At 37.7% G+C, this 23015-nt stretch overlaps 1 protein-coding gene across 3 annotated transcripts in view; it reads left to right on the top strand.

Moving 5' to 3' along the window:
• Positions 1-23015, top strand: part of PTPRD (protein tyrosine phosphatase receptor type D) — a 1813832-nt gene that overhangs the window by 1611401 nt on the left and 179416 nt on the right. Inside the window, exons 20-23 of one of the 3 annotated variants that reach the window (XM_049770278.1) lie at positions 2792-2909; positions 8639-9226; positions 9673-9770; positions 10564-10823. In XM_049770278.1, coding sequence (XP_049626235.1) covers positions 2792-2909; positions 8639-9226; positions 9673-9770; positions 10564-10823 — 1064 coding nt within the window. Of the gene's footprint in view, positions 1-2791; positions 2910-8638; positions 9227-9669; positions 9771-10563; positions 10824-23015 lie in introns of all 3 variants that reach the window. The other 2 variants (XM_049770270.1, XM_049770286.1) reach the window with 2 other exon arrangements.

The raw sequence follows: 23015 nt of genomic DNA, 5'->3' as shown, positions 1-23015 counted from the left end.
TACTTCTGGAAATGACACAAACTTTAAACAAAGTAGGATTTTATGTAACACTTAACAGTCAAAGGAAAATATCCCCTAGATGTTTGTATTGTATTTGTTACCAGAGTCCTGCTGGGAATTTTTGACAAGACACAATTTTAGGATATACTAGGTAGAAATAAATTCTTATGATTTTGATGAGCTAGAGACATGAAAGCACTAAGACACATGTGGTCCCCTGATTTGAGCTGGGAGCCTCTGAGCACCAGAGGTTATGGTCCAAACACTAACAGCTTCAGTAGAAAAAGGATGAGGAAGAAGAAAGAGGAGGAGGAGGAGGAGGAGGAGAAAGGAAGGAGAGGCAGAATAGCTTTTAATGGGTAGAGGAAAAAAAATTAATACCGGGGGCCCGGAGAGATAGCACAGCGGCATTTGCCTTGCAAGCAGCCGATCCAGGACCAAAGGTGGTTGGTTCGAATCCCGGTGTCCCATATGGTCCCCCGTGCCTGCCAGGAGCTATTTCTGAGCAGACAGCCAGGAGTGACCCCTGAGCACCGCCGGGTGTGGCCCAAAAATCAAAAAAAAAAAAAAAAAAAATTAATACCGGACAAAAAAAGACAAGAAGGAGCTCTGTCTATATGCTATTCATCTCATCAAGCTAGTAATGATAATGTAAATCACCAAGTATGTAGTTCCACAATCTAAGAAAAATTAATCCAAGAATAGATCCAACTAAGATTAAACCGTCATAGATGGCTTGCCAACTTACAAATTGTGTTACTATGTAATCATGTTACAGACTGAGAGAAAGACCATATTGCTGAATCCTAAGTCTATATTGATAAACTTACATAAGTCTCATGTAATAAATGGTGATAAAAAAAACAAGTTTCTTTTTAACCTTGTATGCAGTGATAGTTCAGTGTCAAATGATAGGGACCTAGAGAAAAATACTGTTGGCATTTACATGTGCTGCCTGAACTAATATATATATATATATATATATATGCATACGTAGCAGTTATAAATGTTATATTACATGCACTTATGTATAATTTATAAATCTATAAATATGACTTCACAATTTAGAATGGCATATCCTAATAGTTAACTTGGGTTTTATATTTTCTGTAACTATTCCAAGTACTTGATAATAAAATAAAAATCTTAAATTTAGTTCATTTATCTGTCAGAATCTTATTTTCATTGGCTCTTCAATATAGTAAGTGGATTTCTTGTATTTCCACAGTGCTGATAGTTATTTCCTTTTAAGGTAAAAACATTGTCCAAAGCTGTAATTATCTGGGATCACATTCAACAATTGAGTTCTGTGGTGTCCATTACAGCCTTGCACAGTCAAACTCTGCTATTCTTCACATAGTCCAATCTATTTACTGAGCATTCACATTTGCCTGATCTTTAGATGTAGAAGACAAAGACACTGTATTTTACTCATATTTGTCTATATTCAATTCTAAAACAAATTTCAAAGATCTGAACTTTTAATGATTCATTTTGTGTATGTATGTCTATAGATCTAAAGAAAGTATTATAACAAACAAGTAGCCAATACCCTAAAAATGACTCATACAATTTCCAGTTTTCAAGAATAGCTTTAAGATTTTGCAAATATGGGGCCGGAGAGATGGCATGGAGGTAAGGCGTTTGCCTCTCATGCAGAAGGTCATCGGTTCGAATCCCGGCGTCCCATATGGTCCCCCGTGCCTGCCAGGAGCAATTTCTGAGCCTGGAGCCAGGAATAACCCCTGAGCACTGCCGGGTGTGACCCAAAAACCACAAAAAAAAAAAAAAAAAAAAAAAAAAAAAGATTTTGCAAATATAAAAACTTTGGACACCTTGTTTTGATGAAGAGTTTGAAATACTTAACATTTTTTTGAGTAATAAAGTTTAATTTGCTACACATTTATGATACAGTTAAAATTCCTGAACAGATTTCTCTTAATATATGAGTCCATAACCTATAAATTAGTAATATGTTACTTGAGTTCTAAAAACTTATCTTAAAAAAATCTAGATCCAGAGCTGGAGAGATAGCATAGTGGATAACTTGTGTTCCATTGCACAAGGATACACATGGATGGACCTTGCACATGGATGACCTGTGTTCTATTCCCAGAATCCCATGAGACAGGAGAGATCCCTGAGACAGGAGAGATTACTGAATTTAGAGCCAGGAGAAACCCCTGAGTATCACTAGATGTGGCTCCCCCCTTAAAAAAAATCTAAATCCATCATAAGTTCAATTGTGCAAAATATAGGTTGAGGAAAAACATTATAAAACAAGCTTCAGTATCAACTTCATCATGTATTGTATGCCCAGCAGCAGAAGGGGTTTATGGGGCATTGTTAGCACAAAAATAATAATTCATTTATATATTGCTCACTTGGTGCAGTCATTATTCTCTTTATCTGATATGATGTCTCCAGTATCCCTAGGCATTCCTAACTTAATTTTTAAAAAGGAATCTGATGCACAGAGAAATTAAACTCAATAGTCTAGTAAAGAAGAAGCACACTTATATTCAAGGATTCAGGAATTCTGATTTCCAGATTTGTATTTTAAAGTACTTTCTTTTCAAGCTTTCCCTTTGAATATCTAAAGACCCCACTTCAGAGACAGCATGAAAACGGATCATCCATAGCATGAACTGCAGGCTTGAATCTTCCAGTGCTTAGCATGGCTATAGAAATGATCGAGCATGTGCAGAATGAAGATGATACCTTTTGCCCCTGCTCTTTTAATTATTTATTGAACATTTTGAATCACTCTCATTTTGTTCTATCATTTCAGGACATGATCATTTCTGGGCTCCAGCCTGAAACTTCCTACTCCCTTACTGTCACAGCCTACACCACCAAAGGAGATGGTGCTCGCAGCAAGCCCAAACTGGTGTCCACCACTGGGGCAGGTAATTACATCCATAGGTATATGTGCCTCAAACAGGTTTCTGTTGACCTTTTCATTTTCACTGTCTTATATAGAAGAGCTGGAAAAAAAAAAAAACTGTGGTCATCTCTTGTGTTACTTAATTTAAAACAACAAACTTTTCATAAAATACTCAGTTACTCAGCAGATGTTTGAAAGAAGTCTATGCAACAGAGCTATTTTATCTTCTGGCATTTATTTTCTTAGGATATGATTATTGAAAGTAAATATGAATATATTAAAAATGGCATGATTTGGGCTGGAGAGATAGCTCCATAGGCTGTGTATACTTTGCAAGCAAAAGACCTTAGTACAGTCACTGACATGGCATGATATCCTGAACATGATGAGCGATCAGAGCAACCCCTATTAATAAACAGGTATACATAAAGCCACAAGCTGAGAAATAAAAGGATATGGGTCTTAGAGACAGGGCAGCAACTAGGGTATATTTTTGAAACAATGCTCAGAGGTGGTCTCTTAGAGAAAGGCTATTTGAACTAAGATATAAATGATGTGAAACCAGGCTAAAAATGACCATATAGAAAGTGGTGGCACCTATCTCCGGTTCCCTCTCCCATCTAGAAGAGTTACCTTCATGATCTAAATAGACAGCCTGATTTCACTTTTTATTTTTTGCTTTCTCATTTTTACCTTTTCTCCTGGAGGTTCACCCCCCCCCTTACTGGAGATAAGGTTTATTGGAAGGAAAGATGGAGAACAGAAAAGACAATAAAGGAAAACGGACAAAATAAATGGTATAGTTATTCCTTTCTAAAGAACGATGCTTTTAATGGTTTATAGAATCACGTTGGGAGGCCACTTTTGGAAAAGCTAGCATGAAAAAATAAGTGAGATTGTAAAACAAATAAATTAAGAAATAATTGCAAAAGAAATCTCTTGCAGTCGCTTTATATAGCGTTCTCTTATGGAACATTTAAATTATGATTTGATTTACTCCTCCTGAATCACTTCTCACACAACTTTTTAGGAACATACCTCTATGTAGCTGCATAAAGCAAAGAACAGCTGTGATGTTGAGTGCCCTCCTGGGTGCCATGCTCACTGCCAAATTTGTCTAAATGTCATAAGATTTGCCTCGCTCACATCCCACCACCTGGAATTGCCTCAAGCAGCGGGATCACAGATGGTAAAACTCCTTCTAGACAAAGTCTTTTGGGTTTTTTCTTTCTTCTTTTTTAAGAATGCCATCACATCAAGCTCTTTTAGCACCCTGCATAGGAGATCCATGTTCCGAGGTCCATGCTGACTCTCTGACAGGAAGCAACCTCTAGTGGAGTGGAGACAACCAAGGGTAAAGCCCTGAAATTGAATCCCAAAATGAAGATAATATATTTACCTCATCCATCTTTATAACTGTGTCTTCAGAGAGTCTCAAACTCATATTGTCTGTAAGTTAGAGTTCCTGTAATAAGGAAAAGAAAGGAGGAGATTTATAGCCAAGACATATAAATCTTTTAGAAAGAGAAGACATTGCCTGCATAAAGGAGCTCATAACTTTCTGTTACTGAACAGAAAATATTGGCAATGTGCACATCTTATATGCTTATATAATTTTTCAGAAATTTTCATTCATAATTTCTGATATCTCAGTGGACACCTGTGTATTAAGAGCTAATGTTTATAATTTAGTTTTACTCTGCATTTATTTCCTCGAAACTTCTCTAACAAACCTGGGTTAGAAGTGTGAATATCCAGATATATAATTTCTTTAGGAGATCATTGTTTTCTTTGCTGCCAAACTACAGTTAAATAGCATTTTCTAGTTATAACTTCATCTCAGTAAATCATTGAACACATTAATTTATATGATTATTAAATTATATACTAATTATATGCTTATAAAGAATTACAAATATATCTCACATACGTGAGCTACTACTAAGCCTAATTATAGAACTAGTTACAGTTTCTATGGAAAACACCAAAATGTTCATCAAATTATATTGGAGTTATATTTGGTGCAAATGTTTTTTATTAATACACTTGTTTTTAAAATATGTACACAGTCAATTTTGAAATAAAGAGTACCAATCCTGACTTAAGCAATCAATTTAGAATTTATATCATCATGATTGTAGTTTTTAAATAAAATATTAGTCAGTGTATTTCAATTATTATGAAAGTTTGGGATTTTCATGGATAATGTTCCTATTGTTTGGCATCATAATTGCTAGTTTACTTTCTGAAGTCTTAAGTTTTAAGGCCACTTGAAACTGCATTTAAATTCTTCCTGTTCTTTTCTGGAGGAGGGCTACTCAGTGGTACTCACGGATCTCTCACAGTCTTAATCACCCCACCAGAAAATGGCCTCTATTTTAGTGTTCCCACTTGACAGTTCTGTAAAAATCTAGTCCTGCAGTGCTTTGTCACCAGGGCCATGAAAATGACACTCAAGGGATCATTGGTTCTAGAAGTTAAACTTGGGACCTCATGCGAGATAAACATCCATTCCATAAATCTATCTTCCAATCCTTTTCTATATTTTATTATTACTGTTACTGAGGTAGGGGGCAAGGATGTGCTTAGAATTTACTCCTGACTTTAATGTGGAGAAACTAAAAGTAATGTTATATAGTAAAATAAAATCCAAGAATTGTGAGATCACCCCACATGCCATTATTTCTAACCTCAGGCCTATTTGCAGCAGGTAGGGCAGCAGTGAAGGATTAATAAATGAAACCAGTCAGAAGAGTCATGGAGTGGCTTCTTGTTGTATCTCTGAGAATGTCAAGCCAAAAACTGACTTTCTTTATTAAAACAATAGCAAAGGTGTAAGGTTGAGAGACAAAAGTACCTATCCAGGTGGGCTTTTACATATCAAAGGAAGAGGTTTACAGGAAAGAATAAAATGGGAGAACACCTTTTATTTGGGTTAGTAGCTGGGTGTCATCTTACATTAAACCAGTCAGTTATGATTATTATTATTATTAAGCTGTTAAGATAAAGCTAAATTTAGCAGTATTGTGAGTGTGTGCTCAAGGATCACTCTTAGCAGGTTTGGGGTCATAGGTGGCATCAGGATCTGAACTTGAGTTTGCCACATACAACTGTTCTACCCTATACAACTATCCTATAGCTTCAATACCAATTTTCAATATTTTAAATTGATTTTCCTACTGCACCACATAGCCTTGTTTTACCACAGTAGAAAACAGGGCAATAATATGGAGGACTTAAAAATATAATTAGCCAATTATGATGATGATTATTATTAAGGTGTATGGTAAAGATAAACTTGGGGTCATTGTGAGTATGCTGATTGATCAACAAATGAGTACTATTGAGAAATAAAAGGCAGCAGAACATGTGTCCTTTTCATCATTTTTTTTTTTTTGTGGGCGAGGGTGGGATCATACTTGGCAGTGCTCATGGGTTACTCCTGGATCTACTCGAAGGAATCACTTCTGGCGGGCTCAGGGAACAATATGGGATGCTCGGGATTGAACCCAGATCAGCCACATGCAAGGCAAGCACCATACCTCTGTGCTATCACTCCAGCTCCATGTGTCCTTTTTTGAAAATTGCAAATAATTTTAGTGAAGAAGGCAGCAAGTTAATTTAGAAGAACTGAAAATTTAAATTGCTAAGGAGATTATATGTAGTCCCATAAATTAGAATTAGTTTATTTACTTTGCAGCTGAGCCCTCTCTGATTCTTTTAATATGTTAACTGAAACACTACTAAAAATGACCTCTAAACTCTCCTGAATAACTTATTTAGATTTTCATGTTGCTAACCTTTCATGACTAAGCTGGGTTAAGGAGAACTCTTAATATAGTACCATTGACTGACCTTTAAAATTCAACCAGCCAGTCAGGGACTGGGATTAACTCAAAGTACTGGAGAACATGCATTGCTTTATGAAGGTCTGTTTTAATCCCTGGCACCACAGGAAACCAGAAGCACCACTGGAGCAACCATTGAGCACCAAGCCACCAAGTACCAGCAGATATGTCACCCACTTCCAAAAATTAAAAATTGAGCCATCTACTTCTAAAACATCAAAAAATTAAAACTGTACATAATCCATAATTTCCTCTACTCCTACTTTGCTCATATATAATATTCATGATTCAGAGGTCATGAACCATATACTCTATCAATCTATATTTCTCACAAAATTTTGTGTGGTAATGAACATCTTTGTACTGAAGATAGTTTTAAATGTTTCATATGGCAAAAGCTTCTAGAAGCCAGAAATGGAATGAATTTCATTGCTAATGTGGAACTTTATGGAATTATTTTTAACCAGAGTTAAAAGAGTTGTCCTTTTTTCTTTATTAATCCAAGGATAAAATTCTATAGTTGTCTGAAATCTTTAACCCACTTTATCTGAACTATTTCCAATGGTTCACTTTCTTGTAGAGATTTTAGCCATTCCTATCATGGGTCTGGCCTTTCCAGAATTCATATTTTTATTTTATTAAAAATATAAACAGTGAAAAAATTTCCCTCACTATTATACTTTCCAAATTTGTACCATCACACTATTTTTTTTTTTTTTTGGTTTTTGGGCCATACCTGGCAGTGCTCAGGGGTTACTCCTGGCTGTCTGCTCAGAAATAGCTCCTGGCAGGCACAGGGGACCATATGGGACACCAGGATTTGAACCAACCACCTTAGGTCCTGGATTGGCTGCCTGCAAGGCAAACGCCGCTGTGCTATCTCTCCGGGCCCCCATCACACTATTTTAATGTAAAATTTTAGACAAAAACATTAAAATCTATTAAATATTATTATTGTACAACATGCAATTGTAGATAATATCAAAAAATGTGAAGGAATTTTGGAAATTTTTAATATATTTAATAAAATCTGCTGCCACTCAAGATACATTTTTTGAAAGTATTGTCAAATAAATTTAAAATTAATAGGACAATTCAAGCTTATTCCAATTTATAGGTTGTGTTTAGAGTTTCTTACATAGTTGTTAAGATTTCTGGGTAGAGTTTTGGTTCCTCAGTCAGCACTCAGTGCACATTTATAATTGTGACTCTTAAACCAAGAATTTTCTTACCATGTATTGTAAATTTGGTGAATTTGGTGAACTTACTATGAGATTAGCCACAATCTGAAGAAAAACTATTACTTTTAACTTAAGGATAGAAGGAAATATTTTACTATGTATTTGAACTAAAGAGTACCACTGTTATGGCCCACAAAATCCTGGTACTACATGGCTCCAGTAGCACTGTGTTATTAAGTTGCTAGACTGGCTGGTTGTCAATTTCTGGGAGGTCCCTTAAGCTTTTGAGCACAACTTGCGGGCCTTCTTCCCCACCAAAATAAAAGAATAAAAATCAAATGAGATGCTACATACAGTGATCTCAGCAAAGTACCTGGTACAGTGAAAAATGCAATATGATTGTTATTTTCTTAACTATATCTAATGAGTTATTTACTCAGTTTTATTCCTGTGATAGATCTCTTTATGTAAGTTTTAAATGCAAATATAGTTAACAACATTACTTCTTTTGTTTTAATAATTCTGTGCTATGCCCCTAGTACCTCAATCTACCTCCAGTGTATGAGATGGAACATATTTCAACAGTAGGCCAGAAACCAAGCACTGTCTGTTTTACAAATAGCAAATGGGTCAGCTCAGTAAATGGTATTTTCACTAAGCAATGGTTAAAATGAAAATATTCAAGTAAATTGGTTTTACTACTCCATGTTGTTGTGCTCCAGTTCCAGGGAAACCCCGCCTTGTGATTAACCACACCCAAATGAACACCGCTCTCATTCAGTGGCATCCACCTGTGGACACATTTGGACAACTTCAGGGCTATCGTCTAAAATTTGGCAGGAAGGATACAGAGCTACTCACTACTCTTGAATTCTCTGAAAAAGAAGATCACTTTACAGCTACAGATATCCATAAAGGAGCATCATATATCTTCCGGCTCTCAGCCAGAAACAAAGTGGGCTTTGGGGAGGAGATGGTGAAGGAAATTTCTGTTCCAGAAGAAGTTCCAAATGGATTCCCTCAGAACCTCCACTCAGAAGGCTCCACTTCAACTTCTGTCCAGTTATCTTGGCAGCCTCCTGTCCTGGCAGAGAGAAATGGCATTATCACCAAGTATACCCTTCTGTATAGGGATATCAACGTCCCTCTTCTTCCAATGGAGCAGCTTATTGTTCCAGCTGACACCACTATGACACTCACTGGCTTAAAACCAGATACCACATATGATGTAAAAGTACGTGCTCACACGAGCAAAGGGCCCGGGCCATATAGTCCCAGTGTCCAGTTCAGGACACTACCTGTGGATCAAGGTAGGATTTGTCTGCTTATGGCCTTCCTCCTTTAAAGGAATGTCGGTCTTTGGAAATCAGGTTTTTGAAGCTATAAATAACTGATCGGCCCATTCATATTCATAGGTTCAGCAAAAGCAAAAAGGTAAAGTATATGAAACTTAATGTGTTTCGGATGCCTTAGATTTCAGTTTTAGAAAGCCCAGCAAGTCTGGCTGACAGCACTCAATGTCTTCAGGTAAGGAAAACTTAATGTAGTTGACTGAATTGGAGAGAAAAGAGATATCTTTATGAGAATGGGGTACTAAAATGAATACTCTAAACAGGTAGGCAAATCATACTTCTCTCTCTCTCTGATTTGAATAGACAGCATCTATCTAGCTTAATTCCTATGGTCCAAGATGGAAAAGGGCAAGCAATATGTTTATAGGAGTAGTTTAAATACATTGTTTTTCCTTTTCCAGCAGTGTTTGCAAAAAATTTTCATGTCAAAGCAGTAATGAAGACTTCGGTGTTATTATCTTGGGAAATTCCAGAGAACTACAATTCTGCCATGCCTTTCAAAGTAAGTTGTTTGCTAAACTACAAAGGATATTTCAGGCACATGTGGTGTTGCAATTCACCTAAGAAAGTTTTTTTTGTTTATTTGTTTGGGAATTATTTTGCAAATTATACTTCCAATTTTACTTTCCCACTCTTACTTGCTATCTCTTTTAGTGTTACCACTTAGGGTTAGATCATAATATTTTGTCAGTGTGACCTTTCAACTCAGAAGAAATAGCTCATAAGCAGTTTTGGAATTACTTGTAGTCACCTAGATATTCTGAGCTGAAATCTTTATAACTGGTGCATTTGTTTCTTTCAGCCAAAAATATTAAATGGTTTTAACCTATTAATAATTCAAAATTATGAGAGATTAATTTGAGCATTGACCTTAATTCCTTGCTAATATTTAAATTTTGGTTCAACTGGGTCAGTTGCTAGGAAAAGTAAAAGTCTCTGAAATGAATAGAGAAATATTTTTTTTCTAGTAAATTTTTTTAGGAACAGGAATTAAAGGGTTTGGGAAGATATGTTTTGTCAGTAATACTTTTAAAACTTAGTTTTAAAGATCACAGAAAACTGAATTGTCAAATAATGGACCACTATTACACATTTCTGGGTGTGCTTTTGACTAATGAAGTAAAATTATAGAATCATATATTAAGAACCAATAAAAAAATGACTTCATTTCCAAAACTTTGAATTAAAGTGAGACTTATTCTGATAAGCATTTCTATGAGCAAATGCACATTTGTTTGAGTGTATATTTTGCCTCTCTAATAACCAAATTTCTTCGGGTGTTTGCAACTTTCTAGATTCTTTATGATGATGGGAAAATGGTGGAAGAAGTAGATGGCCGAGCTACCCAGAAGTTGATTGTCAACCTGAAGCCTGAGAAGTCATATTCATTTGTGCTGACAAATCGTGGAAACAGTGCCGGTGGACTGCAGCACAGGGTCACAGCAAAGACTGCACCAGATGTTCTTCGCACCAAGCCTGCCTTCATTGGGAAGACAAACTTAGATGGAATGATTACTGTGCAATTGCCTGAAGTACCTGCAAATGAGAATATAAAGTAAGTTGATTGAATGATTATAACTGAAAGAGTTAAATGCAGATAAGCATGAAAAGTAAGCTAAGTATTCATATTAGAGTACTTCTAAAACAAAATATTGTTGAGGAGAGATTCTCCTACATAAACTCAACATTGTTGTCCTATGTATAAGCTCACCATTGAGTGTCATGTTGTGTTTTTGGGTTTGCTAATAAAATCCTTGATTAAATTTTTAGTAGTTTTTTCATTATTTTAATAATTATGTAGCTTTTGCAATATAGGAGTAAATTAGAATAGAGTTTGTGCCATGATATAACTTGTGTCTAAGTATAAAGATTTTAGTGAATAGTTGACTAAGTCTAGTATTTCCCAAATGTTGCATTAATTTGAGAAAGTCTTAAAGAGTGCACTAAGACGGATGTTTGGGAAATTTTATAAATATACATCTATATGACATTGATGTTTTATTTGTTGAAATACAGGATAAATTCTAATAAATTAATGTTTAAAATAACCTTAGAAATAATAGGAAAGTTAGAAAATGCTCGTTTTCTGGAGAGAAGAGATTGTATAGAAGTTAAGGGACTTCATTTGAATGATACAACTATAGTTTTCTACCTAGCACCACATACAGTACCCTGAGAATAATCAGGGGTCAGTCTTGAGCACAGAACTATGGATTACCCTTCAGCACTATGCTTCCTACATGCCACCACCCAAATAAAAACTATAATCAACTTTCGTAGTTTAGATCAAAGAGACCAATATGTTTTAAGTAAAATATTTGAGCATTTTTGAGTATATATAATTGTCAATAGTAGCCATTATCAGATAGTCATTATCAATAGTCATAGCAAATATATACATATATACATTATATTACCCTATATTACTATATTTTGTGTAAATATCTTTGAGCCAGAGCTAAGATTATATCTTATGAAAGCCTCAGAACTTACATGCACACACACACATATACAACATACTTATATACACAAACCCCCTTTCTTTAAAGTGTTTATCTTAGAGGGGGGAACACAGAGAAATCAATGCATCTATTACATGTAACTGATAAAGAACTGTACTTGATTTTAAGAGCAAATGACCCAAGTCCAGCTAGGGTAGGACACTGCCCTGAATACTTGAGTCTGATAGATGGCACCATAATCAATACCTCAAGCTCATCAGAAGTGATCTTTGAAGGCAGGGTTCTTTGAATGCAGGGCCAGGTGTAAGCCCTAAGCACTGCTAGATATGGTCCACAAACAAACAAACAAATAGTAATTGAACAGGAAAAGAAAAGAGCCAGAATGAAATGAGCAAAGAAAGTTGAAGAATTTAATCTTAGATAAAAAAAATATATAAGTACTAAATCAGAGGGAGGCACATAAAGAAAGGTACAGTAACTAAAAGAAAAAAATTATCTTGTATGTTAGATCCCAGAGTGCCTGGAAAATAGTAGCATGGAGAAGAGCCAATTATTTTTTTTACTTTTGGCCACACCTATCAATATTCAGGAATTATTCTTGGCTCTACATTCAGGAATAATTCATGGAGTGCTCAGGGTACCATATGGGATTCCCAGGATAGAACCTAGATCAACTATGTGCCAGACAAGCTCTATACTTCCTGGTACTATCTCTCTAGCCCCACTCCAATTTCCTTTTTTATACATTTAAGGAAATATTATATATCTACTACATTGTAACTGCTGTACTCCCTGCTGAGCTGAAACTAGACCCTGTCTTAATTCTTCTATCTTACACAATTAAGTTTAGATGAAATTTGTTAGGAAATGTTTGAAGGCCAAGCATTTTATTCACCATTGTAGTCTATACATTCTATGGCAAATTTGAGTCTGAATGAAGAAGGTAATTAGCTGTTGCATTTTAATTGTATGCATAATTGATATGATCAGTTCCAGAAGGATGTCACTGCTTTTCACTGAAATAATAAGGTAGTTAAATAACTTGTCTACAACCAAAAAGAACTGAAAAGAAAATATTTGAACCCCAACAATCTGTCCTATAGTCCATAGATTGAGTCATAACCATGCCACTTTGACCAGTTTTATTGGCCAAATGGAACATATCTTTCCCAAGGAAATTTACTAAATATATTACTAAACAAGAATTCCACATGTGAGCATAAACAGGACTTTGCCCATCCAACCTTAGAACCAAATGCTAGATTTATATGGATGGCTGTGAATTAGGGAAATATATGTGGTGTCATGAAATAATAGAATCTGCTAACTGCCATAGAATTAGAGGAGAGTTAAAGAGAGAAGCTTTCCCTTGGTCAGCTTATGTGTGGTCATTTATATATGATAAAAAGGAGACTTAATATACTTAACATATCTGCTAAAGAGATAAAAAAAACCCCTTAATTTAGAGGTTAGAAAGAAAGGACAGTAGTTAGGGAGCTTCAATCTCTAGTACCATATATGGTCCTGTGAGTCCTTCCAGGAGCAATCTCTGGGCACACCAGGTATGGTCTAAAAACAAAGAACAACAAAACAAAGGAAAAAATAAAAACAAGGAAAATATGAAAGCCTTGATTTTAAACACAAAAACTAGAATGTTCATTCAGCCTGCTTTGTTATTCTATACAAAATGAATTTGATTCAAACTATATATACCCCAATGACCATAACAAAAATAAATTTGAAAGACATAGCATTTATCAGTAAACTCAGACAAATTTTACCCACACAGTTAAATAATGAGTTTGAAAATGCTAATACAGACTGCTAATACAAAAAGCCTGGCTGAATTTGAAGTGGGACTGCCACAAAGACCAGAGCTCACTTTTCCATATAATTATATGGAGTCGAACCCCTAGATGATAGCATATTAAATAAAATTAGTAAAACTTTTCATAATATAATTAAAATTCTGAAGGTTAGATTTAACTTCTCTAATTAAATCTAATATACTGGGAAAACACAGCTTATTATGAGTAGGCAAAAGTTTTTCAGATACATTGATTTTGCAGTTATTTATTTTTCTATTAGTAAGTAGTTAAAGCCTTTTTTGACAAATGTGTTTTGAGCCTAAACTCCAAATTAGAGTACGAAGAACATATTTTCCCACATATAAAGTTGACTAATGTCTATAAACAATCATTTTATTGCACATCACCATTGTACAGAGAAGAAAAGAATCTTTGCAATGGGGGTATTTTCAGTAACTATTCGAGCATAGCTTTGTTGTATTAAAGAAAAAAGAAAAAAGTGAGATAGAGTGTTGGAAATTCTACTGAAAAAAATATTTCCCCAAATATTTTGAGTGCCTTATTTAGAAAAGGCATAGACCCCCCAGGAGCTACCTATTTTACTCAAGTTTACATTTTAGTGGAAAAAGAACTCACTGATAAAGTGGCAACACTAGGCAACTGTGATTGCATTATATGTGCATAGGCTTTAATTTAATTGCTAAATTCATAATCCTACTCAAAAAGAAAAGGAAAAATTATTATGTAAAAGATTGACAATTGCAACTGTGTAATAGAGGTAACTGATTAATCAGAGCGATAAGGGAAAATTCCATTTGGAAAGTAAACATAAATTGCTTCTAGAAGAAAGGTAGGAGTTAACTGGGGACTTGAAGAAGTGACAGATGTTTTAGGCAGATTACCAGGATTAAAAAATATTACCAGGATTAAAAGACAGAATGGACCAAAGTAAATTCAACAAACTAACATCCCAGAAGGTCTATCTCAGAGTAATTGGGAGTTAGATTTAAACAAATTCACTGAAAATTAAAATTTGTTTTGATCCTTATCCTGATAGAATTTGCTAGAATTTTTAAATGTAGGGGCCAGAGCAGTGGTGCAGAGCAGTAAGGCTTGCTGGCGCTAGCCTAGGAAGGACCACAATTCAATGTCCTGGCATCCCTTATGGTCCCCCAAGCCCAGAGTAATTTTGGAGTGTATAGCCAGGAGTAACCCCTGAGAATCACCAGGTGTGGCCCAACCCCCCTATTTAAATGTAAATGTGAAAAATCAGTTTTCTATTGCAAACAAATTTAGACCCAGGACTTGAAAGATATAAACTCTGGTGAGAGAAAGAGTCCAAGGTGATAATCAAGATAGAAACTAATGGAATGATATGAAATGGTGATAGTAGAAGTAAATAAACGAAAAAACTACAGAGGCTCGGCTGGGCTCAGAGTACTCCGCATGCCAGGATTTCTGGGTGTCTTTGCCTGGTATGTTGGGGGCTCTGGGCAGGACAGCTAGCCATAGGTCCCCTGGGCTGAACACCTAGTCCAGGAGACCAAGGTCCCCCCAATCCTGGTGGGTCTTCAAGGCCACACCTGGTTAATTGGGCCCTGGGGGGAGGGGGGCAGAAATTCCTCCCTAGGCATCCAAAAACTACAGAGGCTCGGCTGGGCTCAGAGTACTCCGCATGCCAGGATTTCTGGGTGTCTTTGCCTGGTATGTTGGGGGCTCTGGGCAGGACAGCTAGCCATAGGTCCCCTGGGCTGAACACCTAGTCCAGGAGACCAAGGTCCCCCCAATCCTGGTGGGTCTTCAAGGCCACACCTGGTTAATTGGGCCCTGGGGGGAGGGGGGCAGAAATTCCTCCCTAGGCATCCAAAAACTACAGAGGCTCGGCTGGGCTCAGAGTACTCCGCATGCCAGGATTTCTGGGTGTCTTTGCCTGGTATGTTGGGGGCTCTGGGCAGGACAGCTAGCCATAGGTCCCCTGGGCTGAACACCTAGTCCAGGAGACCAAGGTCCCCCCAATCCTGGTGGGTCTTCAAGGCCACACCTGGTTAATTGGGCCCTGGGGGGAGGGGGGCAGAAATTCCTCCCTAGGCATCCAAAAACTACAGAGGCTCGGCTGGGCTCAGAGTACTCCGCATGCCAGGATTTCTGGGTGTCTTTGCCTGGTATGTTGGGGGCTCTGGGCAGGACAGCTAGCCATAGGTCCCCTGGGCTGAACACCTAGTCCAGGAGACCAAGGTCCCCCCAATCCTGGTGGGTCTTCAAGGCCACACCTGGTTAATTGGGCCCTGGGGGGAGGGGGGCAGAAATTCCTCCCTAGGCATCCAAAAACTACAGAGGCTCGGCTGGGCTCAGAGTACTCCGCATGCCAGGATTTCTGGGTGTCTTTGCCTGGTATGTTGGGGGCTCTGGGCAGGACAGCTAGCCATAGGTCCCCTGGGCTGAACACCTAGTCCAGGAGACCAAGGTCCCCCCAATCCTGGTGGGTCTTCAAGGCCACACCTGGTTAATTGGGCCCTGGGGGGAGGGGGGCAGAAATTCCTCCCTAGGCATCCAAAAACTACAGAGGCTCGGCTGGGCTCAGAGTACTCCGCATGCCAGGATTTCTGGGTGTCTTTGCCTGGTATGTTGGGGGCTCTGGGCAGGACAGCTAGCCATAGGTCCCCTGGGCTGAACACCTAGTCCAGGAGACCAAGGTCCCCCCAATCCTGGTGGGTCTTCAAGGCCACACCTGGTTAATTGGGCCCTGGGGGGAGGGGGGCAGAAATTCCTCCCTAGGCATCCAAAAACTACAGAGGCTCGGCTGGGCTCAGAGTACTCCGCATGCCAGGATTTCTGGGTGTCTTTGCCTGGTATGTTGGGGGCTCTGGGCAGGACAGCTAGCCATAGGTCCCCTGGGCTGAACACCTAGTCCAGGAGACCAAGGTCCCCCCAATCCTGGTGGGTCTTCAAGGCCACACCTGGTTAATTGGGCCCTGGGGGGAGGGGGGCAGAAATTCCTCCCTAGGCATCCAAAAACTACAGAGGCTCGGCTGGGCTCAGAGTACTCCGCATGCCAGGATTTCTGGGTGTCTTTGCCTGGTATGTTGGGGGCTCTGGGCAGGACAGCTAGCCATAGGTCCCCTGGGCTGAACACCTAGTCCAGGAGACCAAGGTCCCCCCAATCCTGGTGGGTCTTCAAGGCCACACCTGGTTAATTGGGCCCTGGGGGGAGGGGGGCAGAAATTCCTCCCTAGGCATCCAAAAACTACAGAGGCTCGGCTGGGCTCAGAGTACTCCGCATGCCAGGATTTCTGGGTGTCTTTGCCTGGTATGTTGGGGGCTCTGGGCAGGACAGCTAGCCATAGGTCCCCTGGGCTGAACACCTAGTCCAGGAGACCAAGGTCCCCCCAATCCTGGTGGGTCTTCAAGGCCACACCTGGTTAATTGGGCCCTGGGGGGAGGGGGGCAGAAATTCCTCCCTAGGCATCCAAAAACTACAGAGGCTCGGCTGGGCTCAGAGTACTCCGCATGCCAGGATTTCTGGGTGTCTTTGCCTGGTATGTTGGGGGCTCTGGGCAGGACAGCTAGCCATAGGTCCCCTGGGCTGAACACCTAGTCCAGGAGACCAAGGTCCCCCCAATCCTGGTGGGTCTTCAAGGCCACACCTGGTTAATTGGGCCCTGGGGGGGAGGGGGGCAGAAATTCCTCCCTAGGCATCCAAAAACTACAGAGGCTCGGCTGGGCTCAGAGTACTCCGCATGCCAGGATTTCTGGGTGTCTTTGCCTGGTATGTTGGGGGCTCTGGGCAGGACAGCTAGCCATAGGTCCCCTGGGCTGAACACCTAGTCCAGGAGACCAAGGTCCCCCCAATCCTGGTGGGTCTTCAAGGCCACACCTGGTTAATTGGGCCCTGGGGGGAGGGGGGCAGAAATTCCTCCCTAGGCATCCAAAAACTACAGAACCGCGCGGGGGCTCATGCCCCCGCGCGTACTTCATATACTTCATGTTTTCAGAATATTCCTTATTCTTATGTTATGTTTTGCATATATAGAATGTTCACTTTGTATTCTACCCTTTCCCATACCCATACAAAACTCTTTTTTACTCCTTAACTCTCTAACCCCCTCTCAAACATCACTAACCTACATTTCTCTTTTTAACTTCAGTAGTGTACAATCCTAATCACAGTCCAAAGCTGTCCATTGTGTGTGACAACCCCAAACTATTTCAAGATACATAAAATGGACACGTATTTCTTTAGAATATTTTGTGGTTTTTTTCGGACAGCTATAATTCTTACTAAATTTTGTCTTATACAGTGATGATTCTAACCACTTTTTATCTTCTCTTTTTGAACTGTTTAACAAGGAATTTTGGTGGAAGAGTCCCCCAGTTTAATGCTTATGATTGAACCATGTCATGGGAATCATTGTAATTGTTCTTATGGCCCCCATATGCGCCTATAACACCACGTGGCATTGCTTTTTTATTTGCATAGGCACATTAAAATGGGAAAATACTATACATACAAATAAGATCCTATTTAATAGAAATTGGAACACACAAATCTTGTAGTGCAGAGAGACCTTACACCCTGAACATTGACATAACGACCTGGCACAGACCTCAGAAGAAAGGGCATAATCCATTCTCCCCTGAACCAGGGAAGCCATCCACGAAACATCCAGGCTGGTCTATAACATCACCTGGAAGCAAGCCTCTACCACGGAAGACCTACACTGCTCAGACTTTGACCTGCTCAAAAGAGACTTCCCTTAACATTGAGAAGACTTAACAATGACAATGACCTGCTTACAGGACAGGGCTCCCTGCATTGCCCTTTGATTGTGAGGTGAAAGGAGAGGATGCTCCACATCCTGACTTCAATGTAAGATATGCAGATTCCAGGATCTTTAATACAGAAACATGATACCAACAACAGAGACAGTGTGAAAAATAAAAGTGTGTTGGCACTACAGACAATGTATTGGATTGGACGATCTAGCTTGCCTGAAGCCTAGACTTGGTCTTGTGCCAGGAAATTTCAGGGGTCGGGTCTCTTTGTACTTAGGCCAAGGTTATTTCTTTCCATGTCCCTCATATTTTGGTGGGCCTATGCAAACAACAATTGCCACTCTAACACCATTTTTTACTGTGCTCCTTTGACTCTAATCCTTAAAAAGAACTCACTTAAAATTTGAGGTTAATGTAAGCTAATATGCATGTATATGGAAATGTAAGAAAATACTATGCCTGTAATGTTTAAGGAGTTACGTAAGTTTTATGGCTTTAGATTGCTTTGTGTACTGTTAAGAAATATTATAATGTGTTACAATCTGGGGACTTGAGGGACAAAGCAATTGTACATGGATTCTGTCTTATTTATCTTAATGTTCTTTGGCTGAAATTTCAAAGTTAAGATATCAGCGAGGGGACTTCTGAGAATTATGTTATGGGTGATTGTCCTTCCACTGTAACTTTACCTTGTCCTCTTTCTTTGCACCCTTGTTCTCGTAATTAAAAATAAAAAAAATAAAAAAATAAAAAAAAAAAAAAAAAAAAAAAAAAGAAGTAAATAAACAAGTGAATTTGCTAGAGATAACGATGGTAAATAGTAGAACTTGACAGTAGATTGGGTGTGATTTCACAAGAGAAGAAAAGCAAATTGTCAGTGATAACACCAAGTTTTATACTCTAAAACGAATGTGATACAATTCTGGAGAAATAATTTTGGTGGGGGCATATATGCTTTTGTTTTAGCCACAATGTTCTTGAAATATTTTCATGAATAGAAATAGAAAAATTAGTCAGAATTTAATAAACCTATAACATATAGAAGAATGTCCTGGAATAAAATATGAATCTTTTAATTTATATAAATCTAGATAGTAACAATAATGAGCTGGAAATAAGACTTCTAGGAGGAAAGAGAAAGATTTCTTTAATGATCTCCACCATTTAATCATAGTAGAAGCTATTAAGTATTGCTAGGGAAACAAAGTTAACTTGGTGAGAGTAGGAAGTCATGAAAGCTAGATACAGAGTAAAAGTTGAGTCCATGTAAAGTCTTTTACAGATTGTAACATTCTGCTAAAAATCAAGTAAAAAAAAGAGTCAATGGCTCTTTTTATTTATAATGGATATGGGAATTGAAAATGTGAAGAAATAGAGAAAATGAAGCATGTACATGTCTTTCAATATATTTGAAATAAGGAGGAAATAGATCATATAGAGTGGGTGTGGTTTGATTATTTTCTTTACAGTGGCAAAACTTTTGTGTGATTGAAAACAATGAGATCCAGCATGTAACCTTATTAGTTTTGTACTTTCTTACTTTCAGGCTGGATTTTGTTCTGGGACTTTCTCTGCCTTTGGATAAATTTGAGCTCTACCTTAAGCATACTACTCCTTACTCTCTCTTATCTTCTTCCTCCCTCCCTCAGTACCTCCAAATAAAATCATTTTTTACTTTAAATAAATAAAAACAAAACAAATAGTATCCCATAATGAGAGAGCAGCTGATACAGGAGAGAGAAGGGATATAGTATATGGCTAGGTTTGAGTGAGTGAGAGAGAGATAGAGAGAGAGAGAGAGAGAGAGAGAGAGAGAGAAGAAAAAGAAGAGAAGAGAGGAGAGAGAGAGGAGAGAGAGAGGGGAGAGAGAGAGGAGAGAGAGAGGGGAGAGAGAGAGGAGAGAGAGAGAGCCAGCCCAAGAAAAAAACAGAAAAATAAAGAAAGAGACAGAGATAGGTGATGGGTAAAAATTCAAGGGTACTTGACATTGGGAAGTATTATTCATCAAGTGAGAATTATAGTTCATTAGAAGTTATAAGCCAGTCTGTAGTTTGTTAAGAGAATATATTCAATATTTTCATTTTCACATATATGAAATAAAGCCATTTTCTATTGAGCATAAGCATTGAGCCTAGATGGACAACAAAATATAAAGTTAGAGAAGAAATTGTTCAAGTTAGTGTAAAATGGAGGGACATGGTTACTGAAGAAGTCATAATAAGAAAGTCTGGCATGTTGAAGGCCCATTTGAGATTTTATATTATAAAGCAATAGCATCACTAATCCCTATATATTTCTCAAGTGACTTGAGAAAATGTTAAATGTAGATTTCTACTGAGGTTGAAATAATTTCATACTATGGGATCTCTGTTAATGTAAGGAACTAGTCCTAGGAAGAACTTGTAGCCTTTTCTGTGAAATTTTGAAACCAAGGTAGAGAAATGATTACATACTGATCACATAAGATTGCAAGGGAGTTCAAATATGTTCAAGGAAAAAAATAGGTTTCAGGGTTTCAAAAAAAGCAGATAAATGGCTAAGTTGCAGAGAAAACAGTTGAAAAGTATAGATTTTTTTACTCAAACAAGAATTTTAAATCCTATTCTCCCATTTCTTTCAGTGGAAGAGAGCTGCTTGGAAGCAGCCTTCTCTACTTTGATGACTCTTGATGAATGCAGTGAAGAGTAAAAATTGTTTGATATCTGGTCACATTGTTAATTAATCACTGTGGGTGAGAATGTTCAATTCATATCCGAGCCCACATGTAAAATGAATAGATGGGGAGTACTGCAGAAAGACTAATTTTCCCCCATGTACAAGAAAAACAGCTCAGAGTATGAAAGTGGAAGAAAATTAATCAAATTTGTTAGCTTCTTGATTTGCATGATTCTGAATAAGGACTATATGAGCTCTTTTATAAAGCTTACAATATTTACTCTTGATGAAGAAAAAGCTGTCTAGACTTTGTGTAGTTGGTAGTGAAAAGCAAGAAGTGCCCTGACAAGTATATTTATCAAGTACATCTTCAGTATTATTTTGTACTCTCAGTTGCAGTCTCTCATTTTTCTCCATGATCATTGACCATGATAGACTTCTTCAGAAAATTCCTCCGGTGATGGGTGGATAAGAATAGGAGGATATTTACTCAAATTATAAAATAAAAGCTATTGACTTTTACTACACACCAACACTTCTAGCGACTCACTCTCCTTGACCACCTAAAAATGGTAGGAAAAAATGAATTGTTAAATGATGTGCTCCTGAATACTGATTAATGCTCCAAAAATCTTAAAGATTTCTAGTAGAGCTGTCTGATTTGACTTGAATTCTTGATGATGAAATATAAAGAAACATTTTATATCTCATTTAAACTGCATCTTTAGGTACGCAACATTTCAGGTCTGGAGCAATAAATAGTACTGTGGGCACAGTGCTTGCTTCGAAAGCTGCTCACCTGGGTGAAATCCCTGGAAACTTGGGTAGACCCCAAGAGCCACCAGGAATAATCCTTGAGCATAGCTGAATATGGACTTGAAATCTAAAACAGTAAATAACTAATAAAAATAATGTAATTAATTTATATCTTTAACACTCTGATGTTTAGTACCATCCAAGAGCAATCTGTTTATTGCTATATAGAACACACTGTTAAGCAGTTTATTTCATGAGTTTTATCTCCCAATCCCCCAAATAGCAGTTTATTATTACTGACTCTCATATTTTCAGAACATACCATCAAGATTCAGATATATTAAGTAATTAGCCACAAATTGCTTAATATTAGTGACAAAATTCAAATTCTGTCATGCGCAATACATCTCTAGATGCCAGACTCTTTATCAGAATACTTTAGAACTGAGTTGGCAGGCAAATCCATGGAGAGCTTTATAATGTTTTATACATGACATTGTATTTTCTATCATATACTGTAAAATATGAAAAGTAACAAATAAAATTAATTTAGTAGCATATATCATTAACTTTAATATATCTAGAATACTATATTTTAATTATTTTTTGGGGGGGTCACACCCGGTAGCACTCGGGTTACTCCTGGCTCTATGCTCAGAAATCGCGCCTGGCAGGCTCGGGGTACCATATGGGATGCCGGGATTCGAACCACCGACCTTCTGCATACAAGGCAAATGCCTTACCTCCATGTTATCTCTCCGGCCCCCTAGAGTAACATATTTTAATATTCGACTACAAATGTTTTTTTCTGTGATACCTTACATTTAATTTTCATGCTTAATCTTTACATTGCAACATCTTTTATAATTAAAACATGTCACTTCAGATTAGCCAAGTTTCAGGTGGTCAGTAGCCATAAAAACTATAGATTAGCACACTGTGCAATGCCAGACTAGATTTTGTTTATGGAAATAGATTGCTACAAGTATTTCATTGATATAAGTAAAAAGAGGTCTTTGACATGAGATATTTGTCTCTGTGATGTAATTGGTTTCATCCATTCCTTTGTCCCTTTTCCTGGTGTCTCAGGATTTTTGTGAGTGTATATTTACTTTCACAATAAATTTTCACAAAAATTGTAGAGGAGTTAAATATTTTATTATAAAAAATGAAACAAAAATACACACTAATGCCAAGTTTTAAATACATCTAGATCTGTATCTCTTTACTGTTTTTACTGGGGCAATTATTTAGTCTTGCTGGAGTTCTCTATTTTTTTTTCTTTTTTACCTG

The sequence above is a fragment of the Suncus etruscus genome, chromosome 1 (assembly GCF_024139225.1).
Source record: "Suncus etruscus isolate mSunEtr1 chromosome 1, mSunEtr1.pri.cur, whole genome shotgun sequence".
Classification (NCBI taxonomy): Eukaryota; Metazoa; Chordata; class Mammalia; order Eulipotyphla; family Soricidae; genus Suncus; species Suncus etruscus.
Note: the sequence above shows the minus strand (reverse complement) of the source record. Positions and strands in the feature narration are given on the sequence as shown.